Source organism: Schistocerca serialis, chromosome 6 (genome assembly GCF_023864345.2).
Source record: "Schistocerca serialis cubense isolate TAMUIC-IGC-003099 chromosome 6, iqSchSeri2.2, whole genome shotgun sequence".
Taxonomy (NCBI): domain Eukaryota; kingdom Metazoa; phylum Arthropoda; class Insecta; order Orthoptera; family Acrididae; genus Schistocerca; species Schistocerca serialis.
The window spans coordinates 159,840,971-159,861,312 of NC_064643.1; the positions used below are offsets into that span (position 1 = coordinate 159,840,971).

The window sequence follows — 20,342 nt, forward strand, 5'->3', positions numbered from 1 at the left end:
TTTCTTTAAAAGAAAACGCTTTTAGGAATAAAATTCCCATTTGTTAAAAGGAATTTGGTTATGATTTCATCAGTTACTCCCTGGCAACTACTTCCATGCTTTCATAGTGTGATTAAATGTGTTAATGTTCTTGATGTATCGCTAGTAAATAAAATAAATTCTTAAGAATATTCTTTGAAAATAAATCACGGTTCACCATGACTATTATATTTTCATCCCCTTTTCCATTGTTGCCCTTTCAATAACCTCATACACCTTCTCTATCTCTTCATCTTCAGCTTCCAATGCCGGCATATATACGTGAACTATCGTCGTCGGTGTTGGTTTGCTGTCGATTCTGATAACAACAACCCTGTCACTGAACTGTTCCCAATAACACACTCCCTGCCGTACCTTTCCATTCATAACGAGTCCTACTCCTGTTATACCATTTTCTGCTGCTGTTGATATTACCCTATACTCATCTGACCAGAAATACTTGTCTTCTGTCCACTTCACTTCACTGACCCTTGTTATATCTAAATTGAACCTTTGCATTTCCATTTTCCGATTTTCTAGTTTCTTTACTACGTTCAAGTTTCTGACATTCTGCGTCCCACTTCACAGAACGTTATCCTTCCATTGATTATTCAATCTTTTTCTCATGTTAACCTCCCCCTTGGCAGTCCCCCCCGGAGATCCGAATGGGGTCTATTCCGGAATCTTTTGCCAATGGAGAGATCGTCATGACACTACTTCAATTACGGGCCACATTTCCTGTGGATGCACGTTACGTGTCTTTAATGCAGTGGTTTCGATTGCCTTCTGCATCCTCATTCCGTTTATCATTGCTGATTCTTCCGCCTTCAGGGCAGTTTCCTACCCCTAGGACAAGAGAGTACCCTGAACCCATATCCGCTCCTCCACCCTCTTTGACAAGGCCGTTGGGAGAATGAGGGTGACATCTTACGCCGGAAATCTTCGGTCGCCAATGCTGATTATTAATCAAAATTTAAGCAGCGGCTGGATTAGAACTCGGAACCGTTTGGATTATGAATCAAAGACGCTACCCCTGGACGAATAGTCACACGACAATAATATCCTTGTAACTGAGTGGGCTGCACGGAGTCCTGATCTGAATCCTGTAAAACACCTTTGAGATGTTTTGGACCGCCAATTTCGTGCCAGGCCTCACCGACCGACATCGATACCTCTCCTCAGCGCAGCACTCCGTGAAGAATGGGCGGTAATTCCCGAAGAAACCTTCCAGACCTGATTGAACGTATGCCTGCGAGTGTAGAAGCAGTCATCAAGGCTAAGGGTAAGCCAACGCCATACTGAATTCCAGCATTATCGATATTGGGCGCCACGAACTTGTAAGTCATTTACAGGCAGGTGTCCGGATACTTTTGATCACATAATTTATGTCTTGAACTGATGAATGACCCTCCTGGAGGGGTTGTGAGTTTTAGGGTGAAACCGGTGAGATCTGTGGATCTACTGATCTGTTTATCGCCTACAGAAATAAAAGATTTGATACACAACCTTCGTATTCTCTCTTGAGATTTTGCTTATTTACCTCATTTATATTTCTTCATATAATAAACATAATTTTCTAAGACGAAACTATTAACTTATACTAATCCTCGTCACACATGATCATAACTGATTTCCATTTGTCAGCTATTGATCGTAGCGCCACGCCAACAGTCGGAAATGATATTTCATCTGTTCTGCATTTAATGTCAACCTTGTTGTCTTGCTAGTGTTATTTTAATTGTTATATTGCTGTACTTTCCTCAAACTGGAAGCTTAGCAATCGCTATTCTACTTTCTACACCTATTTACAGATTTCCCCTTGCTTCTCCTCTGCCCTATGTCAAGCAGGCTATTCATTTCATTCAACTATTCCTATGTATCTCGCTTTCTTTCAGCGGGGACCTTAGTCTTACCATCTGTCCCCACGCACCCTCACTGTCAAATAGGATGTCTGCTACAGTTTATGATCAGCTGAAATTAATGTTAGCTACAAGCTCAGAAAGCTCTAGACCAAATCAGCACAAAATTTTATTTCATTATTTTACGTACTGTTGCAGTGTTGGAGGCGCTATAAAATCCTTGCAAAAAATTAATATGTTGTTTAGTCTAGGTTTCAAAGAAAGATCAGAAGTATTGCAAGGCCCATTATGTCATAGTCAGGAAACAGTCTTCAGTTAATTCCGATTTCTTACAGCAACAAGACAGAATGAGTGTTCAATCATCTGTGATTTATTTTAAAGGTAATGTAAGATCCTACCCTTCACCCTGCTTGTGCAGGTTAACGCAAGAGGCACCAGCTTGAAGTACACAAAGTTAATTCACACCAAGGTAGAACCTGTGTCGTGCATGGTACACAGTCCAATTTTTACATCGCTTCTACTGTCATCCTGGCATTTGGTGGACTTCGTGCATTTCCGAGGCAAACTGTGTCATTTTGTCAATAACGTTTATTTATTGTAATTTCATCCCTTAGGGCACTGCTGGTAATTGTGCCGTTTGCCACTCTCCAGTAAAATGAATTGTGTAAGTAGTAACAGATTTTTTAAAACAAATAATAAGACATAAAATTGCAGTATATTTTAATACTGTGTAGGGAAGCAGCCTACTCGCGCCATATAGAATTCATATGCTTTCCATTGTGTGCCATCCTAGTCCGCTGTAACTAGCTATGACGTCACAAATGTTGCGCAATACCTTAAAAGTAAAGTAAATGATCTGAAAAGTTAATAGCATGTCAGGAGTGATGCTAAAATAATAATTTGTTATGTTTGTAGTTTAGTAACTTTAATAGTTTTCGAAATTTGGACGTTTTACGTAAAAATCATTGGGGCAACAGGAAGGAGCTAGAATCTTCAAAATTTATATTCGAATTCCTTTTTCATTGTAATTTAGTGGAAACAGCATGCTGGATGTCACAAAGTAAAAATTTCGTTGAAATTCATGATTTTCTGTTTTTGTGTCCTAAGAGTAAGGAAGCAAGATCGATTAAGTAAGTCATTAGATAAAGCTACGATGTTTAGATTTAGGTAGGATGGAGATGCGCTATAATAACAAAGATGTGAGAAGTTTCTAAAAGGTAGTTATAAAACTATAGCTGTAGCGTCTCTCCAAAGGGCAAGTTCAGAACGCATCTATTGCGTGCAGTGCAACTAAAACAATTCTCTCGCCAAAAGTAATTAGCCTAGCCACATCAGAATTTTATTACAGACACTTACCGGTGTGCTGATAGCACTATTAAATTGGGAGCTTCATTGGCATTCAGCGAATGAAGCAATTAATTATTTAGTAACTTGAAGTAGTCGAAGTAGAGAAGATATAAAATGTAGACCGGCAATGGCAAGGAAAGCGTTTCTGAAGAAGAGAAATTTGTTAACTTCGAGTATAGATTTAAGTGTCAGGAAGTAGTTCCTGAAAGTATTTGTATGGCGTATAGCCATGTATGGAAATGAAACATGGACGAAAATAGTTTGGACAGGAAGAGAATAGAAGCTTTCGAAATGTGGTGCTACAGAAGAATGCTGAAGATTAGATGGGTAGATCACATAACTAATGAGGAGGTATTGAATAGAATTGGGGAGAAGAGGAGTTTGTGGCACGACTTGACGAGAAGAAGGGACCGGTTGGTAGGACATGTTCTGAGGCATCAAGGGATCACAAATTTAGCATTGGAGGGCAGTGTGGAGGGTAAAAATCGTAGAGGGAGACCAAGAGATGAATACACTAAGCAGATTCAGAAGGATGTAGGTTGCAGTAGGTACTGGGAGATGAAGAAACTTGCACAGGATAGGGTAGCTTGGAGAGCTGCATCAAACCAGTCTCAGGACTGAAGACCACAACAACAACAACAACTTGAAGTGGTGCTTTACGGGCAGAGCGCCAAGGCAGGAAGGCAAATGTTGTTGGCTGTGCCATCGGCGGGTCCGCAGCGCGGCTATATAAATAAGAGCTCTGTGAGCTAGAGTAAGGCCCCAGTTCCCTTCTAGGTTCGTATCAGAGCGCACTCAGTGTTGGAAGCCTCGTCGCGTTGCAAGGAACAGCCTTGGATGCCGTATTACGTAACTCGGTATGCACGTAACAATGAGTTCATATTGGGGTAAAGTGTTAATTGCGGAACGACTCCAGTGATTTATTCTCAGTTTGCGTGTGTTGGATTTTCACGTGTCGCTGTAGGACAGACCATCTATCATTACTAGCGTGGCGTTTGATGAGTATTAACATCAAATTTTGGCGAGCATTCACTTTGAACATTTACATCGATAAAGATTATTGAACAGTTTCGTAATCTAGTGATAATACGATTTACGCAGTAGACTCTGAACAGCTCTGATAGTACAATAGCTGACAGTAGCACTCCTTGATAAAACATTTATCTGGAATTTTACGCTTGATCATTTTCAGAATATAGTGAAAAATGTTATAGTAAACTGCATATACTATGAATCCCAGACATCCTAAATCCTCAGAGTAACGGACTTCAATGATCAATAACTTTATTTCTCCATCAGAGTTGGCACAGTGAAATTTAATTACAGGCATCACGTTTTTGGTAATCACGTTCTGGTTGCCAACATCGTAGTTAGAGAGCTTGTGTTGAGAACGGCAACAAATAATACAAAAAAATTAAAATTTTCCACCCGCCGCCCCACAGCTGGCAAAACAACAGTTCAGCACACATGGTACTGAGAACATCAGAAATATTACTGCTTCTTGGAAGTATGAAAATACGAACTTCAGATCCTACACATTTTAGACAACAGTTAAGTTATTCAGATTATTTCATTTGTCTGAATGTCAATTTCATAAAATCACCTCAAAATGCTCTTTTACGAAAGCATAGGTATCTGTCTTCCTGATGTACAATTTCTATACCACAGAGGCATCTCAGCATCGCTATTGTCATCTATGGCATAGGTACTCAACTGGGAGCCAGTTGTATAAAGTAACCATTAGATGGCCACTGTGGTTTCCCTTTTAGAGAATATTACGAAGGGCAGTTGCAGTAGCAATCATCATCTTACAGTTTAAGTGAAATACGTAGTAGTGTGTTTATTTATTAAAAATAAGTGCACAAAATGTGCTAAAAGTACAATATTGAATGTCAGTTGTCTGCATCTCACGCAATAGTAATTCATAGAGTAAAGATGTTGTGTAAGGATTATCTACGACCTACAATGCTTAATTACAAAGACAACACAGAACACAGTTATTACAATTTCAAGCACCAATACTGATCACTTTGCTCGTGAAGATCATTCTTCCTTGTTGTCCTCCTAGAAACGCCTTACAAACTGAAGATGGATTCCACTTTTAGCCATGAGGACTGGAGACCGTGGATGGTTTGCTACTGTCTTCTGCGTGGTTCGCACGCTATACTTAGAGAGGATGTTCGTGAGGCCCACTTTGGTTTGCAACAGGCCCATCCGCATACCTGAAACATGTATACAGATCAAATTATAGAGCTGGGGGGAGTGATTTTAAATCAGCATAAACTGTGCCTCCTCATTAGAAAGAAACTGCTTTTCTGTATCGTTCTGTCATCAAAATATCCGAACACCCCCAAAAACATACGATTTTCATATTAGGTGCATTGTGCTACCACCTACTGCCAGTTACTCCGTATCAGCGACCTCAGTAGTCATTCAACATCGTGAAAGAAAAGAATAGGGCGTTCCACTGAACTCACTGACTTCGAACGTGGTCAAGTGATTGGGTGTCACTTGTGTCATACGTCCGTACGCGAGACTTCCACACTCTTAAACATCCCTAGGTCCACTGTTTCCGATGTGATAGTGAAGTGGAAACATGAAGGGACAAGTACAGCACAAAAGCGTACAGGCCGACCTCGTCTGTTGACTGTCAGAGACCGCTGACAGTTGAAGAAGGTCGTAATGTGTAATAGGCAGACATCTATCCGGACCATCACACAGGAATTCCAAACTGCATCAGGATCCACTGCGGGAGGTGAGAAAACTTTGATTTCATGGTCGAGCGGCTGCTCATAAGCCACACGTCACGCTGGTAAATGCCAAATGACGTCTCGCTTGGTGTAAGGAGCGTAAACATTGGGCGATGGAACAGTGGAGAAGCGTTGTGTGGAGTGACGGATCACTGTGCACAGTGCGGCCATCTGATGGCAGGGTGTGGGTATGGCGAATGCCCGGTAAACGTCATCTGTCAGCGTGTGTAGTGCCAGCAGTAAATTCGGAGGCGGTGGTGTTATGGTGTGGTCGTGTTTTTCATGGAGGGGGCTTGCACCCCTTATTGTTTTGCGTGGCACTATCACAGCACGGGCCTACATTGATGTTTTAAGCACCTTCTTGCTCCCCACTGTTTAAGAGCAATTCGGAGATGGCGACTGAATCTTTCAACACGATCGCGTACTTGTTCATAATGCAAGGCCTGTGGCGAAGTGGTTACACGACAATAACATCGCTGCGGTGGACTGGCCTGCACAGAGTCCTGACCTGAATTGTATAAAACACCTTTGAGATATTTTGGAACGCTGATTTTGTGCCAGGCCTCACCGACCGAAATCGATACATTTCCTCAGCGCATTACTCCGTGAAGAATGGGCTGCAGTTCCCCGAGAAAACTTCCAGCACCTGATTGAACGTACGCCTGCGAAAGTGGATGCTGTCATTAAAGGCTAAGGGTGGCCTAACACCATACTGAATTCCAGCATTACCGAGGGAGTGCACCACGAACTTGTAAGTTATTTTCAGTCAGGTGTCCGGATACTTTTGATCACATAGTGTACGTTTCAGACAGTAAAATGCGGTCATTTGTATACTTTGACACATAGATACATTTACTCGATGAATTCCCTGGACTTGTTATAAACGTAAGCTCTAAACGTTACTGTTGTTTGTCCGCAAGGCATATCAGAATAAGTATCCACGGATAAGGTGTCATGTGCTGGTGCTATGTAGGCATATGCTAGGCTCCGTTTTCCTTCTTTTGCTCTCTCTCTCGTTTTTTCCTTTTCTTTCTAACAACATTGGCGATATTTACTGACATCACAGAAGCCAGAGGTATCAGTTTCCGATTTTAAAATGTTTCGAGTTTCAGTATGAAACCAAAATGTTAAATGTCACCTGCTTGCTTCATCTGAGGAACTCAAGGTGACAATCGCGGAAGTAACAGCGGGATAGGATATTATCATGACTTTGCATTAATTTGCTCGTTCTACAATGTGACTTTAGCATCAGAGATGGAGGTTTCTCAATCAGTTGAGAAACTATAATTGTATTAATTGAGAACTGGTGCTGAAATGCGCCACCGAGAAACCGGTATTGGTTTTTAGTGTTTACATGGAATGACTTCAACAGAAGGCTGCGGTGGATCCTTTTTCAACTGGGGTACTGACCAGTGGAGGGTGAAGATCGGCTGGTTCCGAGCTCCCTCTTGGTGGCCCAGGCAGGCCAACACCCCCGGCCAGGCCGGAAGCAAAGAGTCACACACCATGCCAGCCAAGACACTTCATCATGCACGAAGGTAGGTGTGTTCTGTAATGTTCGAGAGTTGTGTGTTTGCGAGTAGAGGATGTATGTGTAAAAAGTAAAAGAGGCTGCTTTCTTCACAGCACAATAGCTTGGTAATTAACTTGCTATCGTTTAATTGTCAGGCGAGGTTATAATAGTAATTCGAAATGAAGTAGCAATGTTTCACGTAATTCAGAGTTGACACAGTATGAAAACAATGCTTTCTTTATCTCTAGTCTAGTGTAGCTCGTTCATACCTGCCAATCATTTAATTGATTCAACAGTGGGTTCTTGAAGAAACATTGTGTGTTGCATTAACTAACCGAAAGCCCATTTTTAGTACACAACTGACCCCAAAATGGCAACCAACCATAGATAAACAAGCCATCCTCTTAATATTTGTCCCAAGAAGGCTATGACCAGGGACGTAATACAATAAAAACAATAGCCAGAAATACTGAATTTGAATTCAGCGTTATTGACAAAATTCTCTACAAAACTTGTAAAAGCAAGCCAGATCACTATAGTACCCAGTGGGCACTGTAGATAGACTGCAAAGGATATTTTGTAATTTAACTGTTACAGATAAAATTTCTAGTAGAATGAGCAAAATTTTAAAGGCAAAGGGTTTTTCTTTGTCTTTATATATCCCACAGACGCTGGGTAGATGTTTCTTTAATTCAAAAGGGAAACAAAACGGCCTTAACTGAAAAGTGTGGTTTATAAGATCATCTACCAAGAGTGTTAGTCCTCTCGTATACTGGTCAGACTGGAAAGCCAATCCGTAAGAGACTAAAAGTACAATATGGAAGCTAGAGATTAAAGAAGCCAGATTCATCCTTTGCCGAACACTGCTTAAACCAAAAATACAAGTATGTGGTAGATGTAGAAGGAGATGTAGAGGGAAAGGGGGTGAAGATTAAAAATATTATAAATTAGAAAAACAGATGTTTGTATTCCCACATTAACTATTAAATGAGGAAAATAAGTTCAATTATTCAACCCTTTTCGACAATGTTACAATCTCTACATGCGAGGAGAACCCGGGCGCCTCTTTTATAAAAAGATAATGACAATAAGTCTCATTTCTCTGCACATACCTCCACTTCAGTGTATGTTTATTCGTAATTATTGGTTTTGGATGCAAATGTAACTACGGCAAAATTGTCAACAGAGATAATTTTTATACTTTAAGTCAACGATCGGTCGATTAAGAAGTTGACGTGTTTATCTGTGCTTGGTTGCCTTCTCTGTGAACCGAGGATGTAGAATAATAACAACGTTTATGAAACACGACAAAAAAGCGTTTCATGTAGTTAAATGTAGTCAAAAGATAGTAATTCTTTCAGAAGTTGTAAGGAAAGCCATGTCTTCAATCACACCCAAAAAACTGATTTACATCCACATCTATAGACATGCTACACAAGCCGCCGTACGATGTATGGATGAGGGTTCCACGTACCACTTACTAGTCATTTCATTTCTTGTTCCATTCGCAAACAGAACGAGGGAAAAAGACTGTCTAGAAACCTCCGCTCGAACCCCAATTTCTCGCATCTCATCTTCGTGGTCCTTACCCGAAATGTACGTTGGCGGCAGCAGAATCGTTCTGCGGTCGGTCTCAACGCCTACTAACTAAATTTCCCGAATGTTGCATCACGAAAAGTTCATGGTCTTCCCTCCAGGACTCCCATTTGAGTTCACGAAGCACCTCCGTAACACTTGCGTGCAGACCAAAGCTACCGTAACACATCTAACAGCGTGCCTCTCAATTGCTTCGACGTCTTTCTTTAATCTGGCCTGGTAGGGGTCCACAACACTCGAACAGTACTGAAGAATGGGTCGCAGTAGCTTTCTATACGCCGTCTCCTTTGTGGATTAGCTACATTTCCCCAAAATTCTCCCAATAAAACGAAGTGGAACCTTCGCCTTCCCTATTACCAACCTGACGTGCTCGTTCCATATCGCTCTGCAACGTTACGGCCACGTATTTAATCGATGTGAATATGTCAAGCAGCGCGCTACTAATGCTTCATTCGAACGGTAGAAGATTATTTTCCCTTGGCATCCGAATTAACGTACATCCTTTTTTATGCATTTAGAGCAATGTTCTATTCCTTGTACCAATTAGAAATTCTAAGTCATATTGTATGCTCCTACAGTCACTCAACGACTACACCATCTTGTACACCACTGCGTCATCAGCAAACAGCCGTAAATTGCCGCCCACCCAATCCGTCAGATCACTATTCATGTATACAGAGAATACGAGCACCCCTACCACGCGTCCCTGGGGCACTCCTCACGCTGCCCTTGTCTCTAGTGAACAGTCGCCTTCAGGGACAACGAACTGGGTTCCATTACTTAAAACGTCTTTGAGCAATTCACGTGTCTGAGAACCTCAACTGTATGCTCCGACCTTCGTCTGCAGTGGGGCGCCGTGTCAGATGCTGTCCGGAAATCTAGGAAAATAGAATCTGCCTGTTGCCATTCATCCATTGTTTGTAGGATATCATGCGAAAAAAAGGGCATGTGGATACCAGCAGGAGCGACGCTCTCTTAAACCACGCTGATTTGTGGCCACATGCATTTCTGTGCCAAGGAAATTTATTACGTTATAGCTCGTAATGTGTTCAAGAGTGTTGCAGCAAACCGATGTTAAGGTTATTGGTCTGCAACTCTGCGGTCCGTTCTTTTACCTTTCTTATACACAGAAGTCAGCTGCATTTTTGTCCATTCGCTTTGGACTTTGCGCTGGGAGGGGGGGAGAGATTCACGATAGATGGAAGCTTAATAAGGCTCCAGTGCAGTAGAGCACTCATTGTAAAACCGAACTGGGTATCCACCCGGACCTGATGACTTACTTGTTTCCAACACTTTCGGCTGCTTCCCTAAGCCACAGATACCTATTTCCATGTCCTCTATGCGTGAGTTTGTAAGACAGTCAAAAGACGTTATGTTTATATGATCCTCCTGCAGGAATGATAGCTTAAACGTGAAATTTAAAACTTCAGCTTCCTTTTTGCTGTATTTTTCACAACCAGACTTGTTGACGAGTGGGTGGACAGAAGCCATCGATCCGCTCAGTGATTTTACGCAGGACCATAATTTTCTTGGGTTCTTGGCAAGATCGTTCCCAGGTATAATGATGGAAGGTGTATGCTTACCGCACTGCGGGAGCACGAATTTCTATTAATTTTTGGCTGTCAACATCTGTGCGCACTTTTTTGAACCGAGAGTGTTACAATCTCTGTTTCTTCAGCATTTTCTTTATCTGATTAAAACCACAGAGAGTCCTTTTCGTTCTTAATCCACACACGCCAACATCACCGAGCCGTGTCATGCAGAATAGACTGAATTACGACGCTTCCTATCACATAAATAACTCGTGTTCTCCAGATAAAATTTTTGCTTAAAGAGTATTACGCAAAGGACAGATAATTTTGAATCATGGTTTATGCTAGAAATTATTTATTCATGGAAATAGAAAAGTTACGATACGATTCTCAACGCAAAATTTTTACAGTATTTGATACCTTTGCAAATAGAAGAACAGTGACACAGAGAAGCAATTTTTATATTGCTGTGTTTAGTGAAGTAAAAAAAATGCTACCTCAGTATATCTGGTAGTAAGTTTTAATCCGTAGTGATATAATGACAGTTCTTATTTCTGCCAATGACGTTGGTGGTAAGGTAACAGAGTTGAATTCTATTCCCCCCCTACTCCCCACCACCCTTCCACCCAGGCTCGATCGTGTTGAAAGATTCAGTCGCCGTCCCTGAATTGCTCTTCAACAGTAGGAAGCAATAAGATGCTTAAAACATCAACGTAGGTCTGTGCTCTGGTAGTGCCACGTAAAAGACTCTTCCGTGAAAAACACGACCACACCATAACACCACCGCCTCCGAATTTTGCTGTTGGCGCTACACACGCTGGCAGATAACGTTCACCGGGCATTCGCCGTAGTCACACCCTGCTATCGGATGGCCATACTGTGTATATTCTGTAACAAAGTATGACTGAATAAATGTTCTCTCGCATGGAAACCATGCATTTGCAGACATAAGTTCATTGGCCCTTTTTGTTCCATATCCTCTCGTCGATCAATCCCTAGAGTTTGTATACGGTGGAAAAAACATACAGGATATGTTATATACCATCGCGAAGTTTCATAACGGTTGATACACTGGTGGGTTGATCTTTTCTGGTTTTAGCATCTAGGCTGGTATGTTCAATGTCTGGATCGGCAAGAAAAGCAAGCTTATTAGCAACTGTACTACATTCAAATGGTTCAAATTGCTCTAAGCACTATCGGACTTAACATTTGAGGTCACCAGCCCCTAGAACATAGAACTACTTAAACCTAACTAACCTAAGGACATCACACACATCCATGCCCGAGGCAGGATTGGGACCTGCGACCGCAGCAGCGCGGTTCCGGACTGAAGCACCTAGAACCGCCACTGCGGCCGGCTGCGTCCAGCTAAAAAGTGGGATGATTGGGTGGGGAAGCGGAGGACATTGCACTGGCTGTAAACTTTGAGCCTAGCTATGTCACCTGACACTTTCATAAATGTATTGTCCAACTGACGTTATTATCTGTCCCATGTGCACTGTAGTCTGATGGAACTCTGGACTCTAAACATGTTATCTGTGTATTACATCTTCTCTCAATATTACCATATTTCTGTCAGAGGCATCTAAATATCGCGGTATTATCATGAAATTGTTCATGATGTATATTAATGACCTTGCAGAAAATATTAACAAAAACCTCAGCCTTTTCATATATGATGCAATTATCCATTATAGAGTACTCTCTGAAAAACATGCACGAGTATTCAGTCAGATATTAGCAAGATTTTCAAGTGGTGCAATGACTGATTGGCAGCTTATTATTAATATAATTAAATGGATTTTAGAAAAGCTGAGTAGTCGCATACAAACAGGTTCTAGTGTTTTTATGCATACATTCCAGTTGATATGTTTCTGGCTCTGCACATCATCTGATTTCCTGGTGTAAACACTGCAACAAATAATTAGTTATACATGTTTTAAAACACCAGATGTTAACAAGGAAGCGCAAAATCGAACAAAGTGTTAGGACCAATACATACCACTTCATACCAGAAATAACTTTGACAGTTTGTTCCTTAATCATACATTCACGAACCAAAAGGTGTGACATATAATTTAAACCTGGAAAAATGGAATGTTGGTCGGAATACCTCTACTTCAGTGCGCTCGCAGTTGCTATGGAAACCACTCGGTGCAAGAGCGCACCACCTTACGGCATTGCGGCTGTGCAAATGCCGATATGTTTATCAAAAGTCAAACCAGTAACCAATAACAAGTAAAAGTATGTCTTATGTGCCTGCACATTGGCAAACACACATTGCAGTAGTACCAAGTACATTACAAAATTGTAGAAGAAATGTTTTGTCTTGGAAAAGCATGAGTTGTCGAAGATTACAAAAGGATTTGTCTAAATTGGAAAAGTACATTACAAAATTGTATAAAACAGTATTTTGTTTTGGATAGACATGACTTGTCAAAAATTACAAAAAGAAATGTTTAGATTTGTAATTACACTTCTGCACTGTTCGTCAAACGTCAAATGTGAAGACATTTGTCCCACCCTATAATTTATTATTACGGTTGTTCATATGCCAATATGTTTACTGCCCGTTACAGCAGTAAACTAAAAACAACAAAAACACATGTAGTTTGTGTGCACGTAAAAAAAATAGTAAAGGGACGGTGGTTGCCTGCTCACATTTAACCTCAGTAAAAGAAGCATCACTGTAATACCTGGGCACGAGATTGTACCTTTCAACAATTAAAAAATTATTTAGCTTCAAAGAATAACGTTACAAAATTTCAGAAAATTTGTCTTGATTCACTAATCAGAATGGTACATAGGGAAGGGACTGTACATTTGAAGGTTCAATTTTTTTATTCTTTTTAAATATTTTTATTATATTTTTACGTGGTATTTGCTAATCACTGTAGAGCGCAAAGAAAAATAGTAAAGGGAGAAGTGGTTGTCTATATACTCTATTTCAGAAAAGTGGTTAGGAGGGTGATAATAGTTTTTACGTGCCTCTCACAACAAATCGTCAAAATGACTAAAAACCATTCCCTACCACTACTGATTAGTTCTTTGATTAATAGTTCTGGAGCCACTTGACTGAATGCACGTATTTCAAATTCGCCGTTCTAGGCGCTACAGTCTGGAACCGCGCGACCGCTACGGTCGCAGGTTCGAATCCTGCCTCGGGCATGGATGTGTGTGATGTCCTTAGGTTAGTTAGCTTTACGTAGTTCTAAGTTCTAGGGGACTGATGACCTCAGATGTCAAGTCCCATAGTGCTCCGAGCCATTTCAAATTCCTCCAAGATGTCCCAATTGTTCCCCTTCCTCTCTGTGTGTAGGACTGTCATGCTAGTTTCTAATTCTGCCTGAATATGGCTTTTATCGTTCAAATGGGGACGTAATGCGCTACTATCGCTAGCATACCCATGTTCTTTAAACTAGGATTTGAACTCTCGCCTTGTTTGTCCCACGTAAAAACATTCACATGATCCGCACTTTATTTTATGTACTCCAGTTTTACAAAACTTATTTTGTACAGATTCCAGACCGTGCCTCAACAGGTTCCCCAAATTGTTAACCGTTTGGAATCCTACCTGAACGTTAAGGTTTTTGAACAAGTTTGCAATCTTTTGTGAAAGTAGTCCTAAAAAACTTAACGCTATGTGTTTTACTTCTTCTCTACGTTCCATTTTGCCTGTTGCAATCTTAGCAAAAACTTTTTCACCTAGTCTCCTAACATTAGCTTCATGTTGCTCATTTGACAGACCGATCTGTACAGTTGTCCCGATTTCCTTATTTATAACAAAAAACAACTAATACCTGTTTGTTTGCGACTGCCCAGATTTTCTAAAATCCAGTTAATTATCCCACTTATTAAGTTTCAAGAACCAACTTTAAGTGATCAGTTTGGGGATACATTATAATCCCCTGAAAATTGCTCCTGTAAGATTCGTGTAGAATTAGACTAATTTACAGCACTCACAGAACGTTTAAGTAGTCATTCTTACCGCATTCTGTTCGTGGATGAAACAGGAAAAAGCTTTGGAAACTGGTACAGAGTACCGTCTGCCATGCATTTCACAGAGTTTCACAGAGTATGGATGAAGATGTAAGGTAAGGGTAGCTAAGAAAGCGGTGTATATAGCAACAAAAGTCTTATTGAGACAGTCCACAAGTTTGGCCCCGGGCAGTGAATCACATCTTTTCTGTGACCAAAGACCGAGCGGCATTACAGAACACAACAGTACACGATCGGCCATACGAAAGTCGGTATAAGATGGTCATACTGGCAGCCTGATCTACCATGAGGTGACAATGTAACTTAATGCAGGTATCAGACGACTAAGTACTCACCTATGCAAATGAGTGGTCCCTCCCCGAAAGGCAGGTACACATAGGGGTGGCGCTTAGCTTTGACCTCTTCGGAGAACCTCTCAGGGTCGAAGCGGTCGGGGTCAGGGAAATGCGTGGGATCGTGGTGCAGGCCCAGCACAGACAGCACTACTGGAGTTCCCTTCTCCAGAACGACGTCGCTGTCTGGAATCTTGTAGTCTTGCTTGCACTCTCTGTTCAGTACTGCTGCTGGGGGGTGTTTCCTGAGAGACTCTGGAACCGAAATGAAAAAAATATAAATATTGAAAGGCAGAAATGCGCTGAACTGATTCGAGAAAGTGATCACGAACAGCATGAGGGCGGTAGGTACTCGAATCGGCTACTTACGAATCGAGTACCACCGGCCTATGCGGAGTTGAGCATCTGACGGAGAAATAGCCGAGAGCTCAAGCCTTCAAAGTTAGTGTCGCGTTGGCGAGAGAGACTTATGAATTGCTTCCGATTGTTGCTGGCACTCATTGGCTATCATTATCATTAAGTTCGTAGGGTGTTCAATAAGTAGTGCAGCACCCTCTCTTTCTGAAATCAGGTTGGTTTTGTTCAAGATTCAAACTGTTCCCCACTCCTTTCGCTACGAAACCGTATTTTTCAACATGATCTCCGTACCTCCGTGTGGTGTCACCGCCAGACACCACACTTGCTAGGTGGTAGCCTTTAAATCGGCCGCGGTCCGTTAGTATACGTCGGACCCGCGTGTCGCCACTATGGCAGGTCTAGAGAGACTTCCTAGCACTCGCCCCAGTTGTACAACCGACTTTGCTAGCGATGGTTCACTGACAAAATACGCTCTCATTTGCGGAGACGATAGTTTATCATAGCCTTCAGCTACGTCATTTGCTACGACCTAGCAAGGCGCCATTATCAGTTATTATTGATATTGAATCATGTACGGTCAAGACCGACGTTCTTCATTAACGGATTAAAGTTAAGTGTTCCACCAGCTACGTCCGTTTTTCTAAATTCTAATTTCCTTGTCCTCTTCCAGACCTCACGCCAGCCTGCGTGAGCTAAAACGCGTGCCTTTCGGCCTCCTTCTAGTAACACGGTGTTGGCTCTCCTGCCAACCAAAACACTCCGTTCAATGCGCTGGCTTTACGCCACCTTACTGTGGGGCGCGTGGGGGTGGGGGGGGGGGCTGTATACCCGCATGGTAGGAGCCTGCTGGTCGACGTCAGAAGTGCTAGATCCACCAGGAAGCAGAATCAAATGGTTCAAATGGCTCAAATGGTTCTGAGCGCTATGCGACTTAACTTCGGAGGTCATCAGTCACCTAGAACTTAGAACTAATTAAACCTAACTAACCTATGGACATCACACACATCCATGCCCGAGGCAGGATTCGAACCTGCGACCGTAGCGGTCACGCGGTTCCAGACTGAAACGTCTAAACCGCACGGCCACACCGGCCGGCGAAGCAGAGTCATCCATTTTCATAGTACGTATTAACAATCAGAGCACAACAGTACAGAGACTGTGGCTGCACACGATTTTTAAATAAAAATTACTTAGCTAACATATGATTGAAAAAACGTTGATGACTGTTAATACATCTTAAAGTTTCACTTACAGTGACAGCAATAAGATAAATAATACATAAGTTGGACCAGCTTCCAAGACCGGAACATAAGTGTACGAGAGGTACGGTTGCTGACCAATCATCGCGCTTGTGGTTTTTTTTACATCAGATTTATTCTTATGATGAACAAAGTATAGTAATGTTTTAGGTACGCCCGTCAAAATATAACTGAGAACACGACTACATACAACGATTTACAACGTTCTTCCGCTTTCCTGAAAAATGTAAATTTTCGAAAAGGTCGGTTTTTTGTAGTTGGTACTGTAATTGTAATCGATACGGGATTTTAGCACTGAGCGCTGCGAATCTGTGGATAGAGGCAGAGTACAAATATGGGTCCGGAAGACTCTCAGACTTCCGGATTGCTTCGCAAATTACTGTAATTTTACGCAAAATTTCCGCAGCTTCTTTAGCTGAGCTCTTAGCTGGGTCGAACGCAGTCTGAATCGTAACCAAATTCGGCAGCTGCCTTAGCTGACTTTCTCAGATGGGTCGAGCACACTCTCAATCGTAACCACCACTTTCCTTAGATTAACTAAGCCGTAAATTCGAAAATCTTGACAGTTTATTGAAATCAGCTTCTATTGTTTCTCTTAATCCGTTTAATTTGGGGCCGGGATGCTTCCTCGAACAAGAACAAAGGTGAAACCCTTCCTCAAGAATTTCAATGGGAGTTAAAGTACAGTCTCCAAGGAATTCCATGTTCGCAGAATTTTAATTAGTGATATTTATTCCTTCCGTCTTCCGCCATCTAATAAGTGTGTGGGTGAACCCATTGACTCTCCTAACGTGAATGATGACAGTCCATGATGTGGAAGGTTCGCACAGCAAGCCAATTGAAACTGAAGACAGATTTTCCTTACCAGATATAACCTTGTCGAGGTAAGTCATTTTGCCGATGGCGTCGTAGGAAATTTCACCGCCGTTTTCCTCGAGCACGGCGTCAATTTCATCGTGCAGCTTGCTCTGTATGTCAGGGTTGAGCGCCAATTCGTGAAGCGTGAAGCTCGTCGCTGTTGAAGAAGTCTCGAAGCCTGCAGCGAAGAAGACGAACGCCTGCGCTGCCATGTCTTCCATCGACAACTCTATACAAAGGTAAAAGAAAGTTAAAAGTCACAAAAGACTAAAACGTGAAATGTGAAAGGGAATATCATTGAATTATATAATACTTTCATTGTCGAAGACTGTGTACCAAAACAAAAAGGAATGTTTTTGGAGTCTCAAATTGTAGCCTTCACCATATTTAGTTAACCAAATCAGACATGCTAGCGCTGCCAGCGAGGTAGTAAATGTATCAGTTGTTTCATTACTTCTCATTAGTCCCTTGAAACTTGCACAATTTCTTTGAAATACGTGTTCAGCCATAAAGAATGGGGTAGTCATTTGGCATTGTTGGCAGCGAGACACTAAGTAGTAGCTTCAGCTGTCTGATTGTAAAGGCTTTTCTTTCTCTGTATCTACATACGAGGGTCGTTCAATAAGTAATGCCCTAAACTTTCTTAAAAAGCCATTAATATGCATACACAAACGTCCTTGTTGCTGCTTCACATTTGACGTCTGTGCGCTGGTGAAGTTCTGAACCGTTCTGGCAGGTGGGAGAGCTGTATTACAGCGTCAAAATGACGTCTACATACGACTCACGTGACAAGCAGCGTGCTGTTATTGAATTCTTGTGAGCAGAAAAAGAAACCGTGCTGAACATCCAAAGACGTTTGGGCGCTGTGTATGGCGATGCTGCAGTTGATCGGAGTATAGCTGGGCGATGGCTAAAGAGAGTTGCAGAATCAAGAAATGCAGAAACAGAGCTCCATTATCAGCTGCGCTCGGGACGTCCTGTCACAGCCACTGCTCCAGACATGCTGAATCGTGCGGATGCCATTATTCGCATCGACCGGCGAGTCACAATTCGACAATTGTCTCTACACTTTGAAGATGACGAGAATGTCAGTCATGCAGTGAAAACACGGCTATGCCTACCGGACAAGATCTTTTACCAGCAGGCAATACATGCTCTTCCACAACGATGGCGTACTGCCATAGAACGTGATGGAGATTACGTAGAAAAATAGGACATGGACGAGATATGTTGATGTATATTCTCACCAAATTCTGACTCGTAATAATAAATATGTTCTGCGAAAAAAATGTGGGGCGTTAATTATTGAACGACCGTCGTACATAGTCTGTAAGCTTTGTATGGTATAGAGCAGAGGGTACTTTGTACCAATGCTTGTCTTTTCCTTCCATGTTCCACTCGCAAATTGAGCGGGGGAAAACAACTGTGTATGCCTCAGTACGAGGTCTCATTTTACTCATTTTTTCTTTGTGGGCCTTGTGCGAGTTTTATGATGGTGATACTATAATCATTCTGTAATCTATATGTATATGAAGGTGGTATCTGATCTTTCGTACATTTCCGAAAGAACAGATACCATCAGTGACCATGCAGCTTGTTAGAATGAAATTACAATGAAATGAATACCCCTAGCTGCATACAGGCGTTGACGTAAGTCAACGGGGACAGTTGAAAATGTGTGCACCAAGCGGGACTCGAACCCGGGATCTCCTGCTTGCATAGCAGACACATGGGGTTCGAGTCCTGGTCGGGGCACACATTTTGTTCTGTCCCCATTGATATATATCAACGCCTGTCAGCAGCTGACGGTATTAATATAATTGTAATTGAGATACAAATATATTGGGGAGGTTGCAAGGTGCGCGGAGCCATGAGAGAATTAACGACCCATTAACAACAGTTGAGCTGATATTCTGGGATGTCTGCTTATTGCTATAGGAGGGTTCCTACAAGTGTTAAACCGAACGGCAACGGCCTTGCCACCGTGGTAACACCGGTTCCTGTCAGATCACCGAATTTAAACGCTGTCGGGCTGGGCCACCACTTGGATGGGTGACCATACGGTCTGGCAAGCGGGATGCAGTCTGCCTTCGGCAGTGACACAGTGCGGACCGTGTTGCCTGCCGGCCGCGCTGTGGTGCGCGCGCCTGTTTGTTTACGCCGGAGCAGCTTCGCGTGTGCGGTGTTGTGAGTCAAGAACGAGATGGCACACTCGTACAGAAAAACGACTTTGAAGTTCAGTTTTGCGAACGACTACACACGACCAAAGGCACACGAGATTGAACGTTTCTTAAGAGAAGAGGTAAAATTCGATCCACAGGAAATTGTGGGAATCAATTCATCGATCGTTTCTAGCGTCGTCTATGTCAAGCTTGTTGACGAGGCTGCTTGCGAAAGACTTCTACAACGATCACCGAACGGGTATCGTTTCTGTCATGCCGACGGGAATGTTGGTGCGGTTACAGTCGATCACGCGGGAATGGGGATCCGCACTATACGAGTCTTCGAACTTCCGTTTGAGGTCCCGCCTGAACTTGTTACCGACCCCTTTAGACCATACGGTACAGTTCTATCCCATGTGGCCGAAAAATGGACGAGTTTTACCACGTACCCCGTTTTAAATGCGGTGAGACAAATACGGATAGAACTGCGAAAGCGCATCCCCTCTTATTTGCACATAGGAGGTTGTCGAGCGATTATAATCTATGATGGGCAACCTCGCACTTGCTCGGGGTGCGGGAAAGAAGGTCACGTCCGCTCGGAATGCCTCCAGCGACGTTTAGTGCAAACGCTACGGGCTGACGTTCAGGCGCCACAACAATGACTGTCTTACCGTTGACCTTTGTGGAAGCCCTGAGAGGCGATGTGAGGGAGATTTCCGATGGGAACCAGCAGCTGCCCTCTATACAGAACATGGACACC

At 42.4% G+C, this 20,342-nt stretch overlaps 1 protein-coding gene across 1 annotated transcript in view; it reads right to left on the reverse strand.

Annotated features, from left to right (window-relative positions):
* Positions 1 to 5,139: 5,139 nt before the first annotated feature.
* LOC126484484 (cytochrome P450 6k1-like) overlaps positions 5,140 to 20,342 on the reverse strand; it is a 64,139-nt gene continuing 48,936 nt past the window's right edge. The window contains exons 6-8 of the mRNA XM_050108016.1: positions 17,428 to 17,649; positions 14,950 to 15,201; positions 5,140 to 5,446 (exon numbers count right to left, since the gene is read on the reverse strand). Of these exons, the coding sequence (XP_049963973.1) occupies positions 5,289 to 5,446; positions 14,950 to 15,201; positions 17,428 to 17,649 (632 nt within the window). The 3' untranslated portion in view covers positions 5,140 to 5,288. The remainder of the gene's footprint in view (positions 5,447 to 14,949; positions 15,202 to 17,427; positions 17,650 to 20,342) is intronic.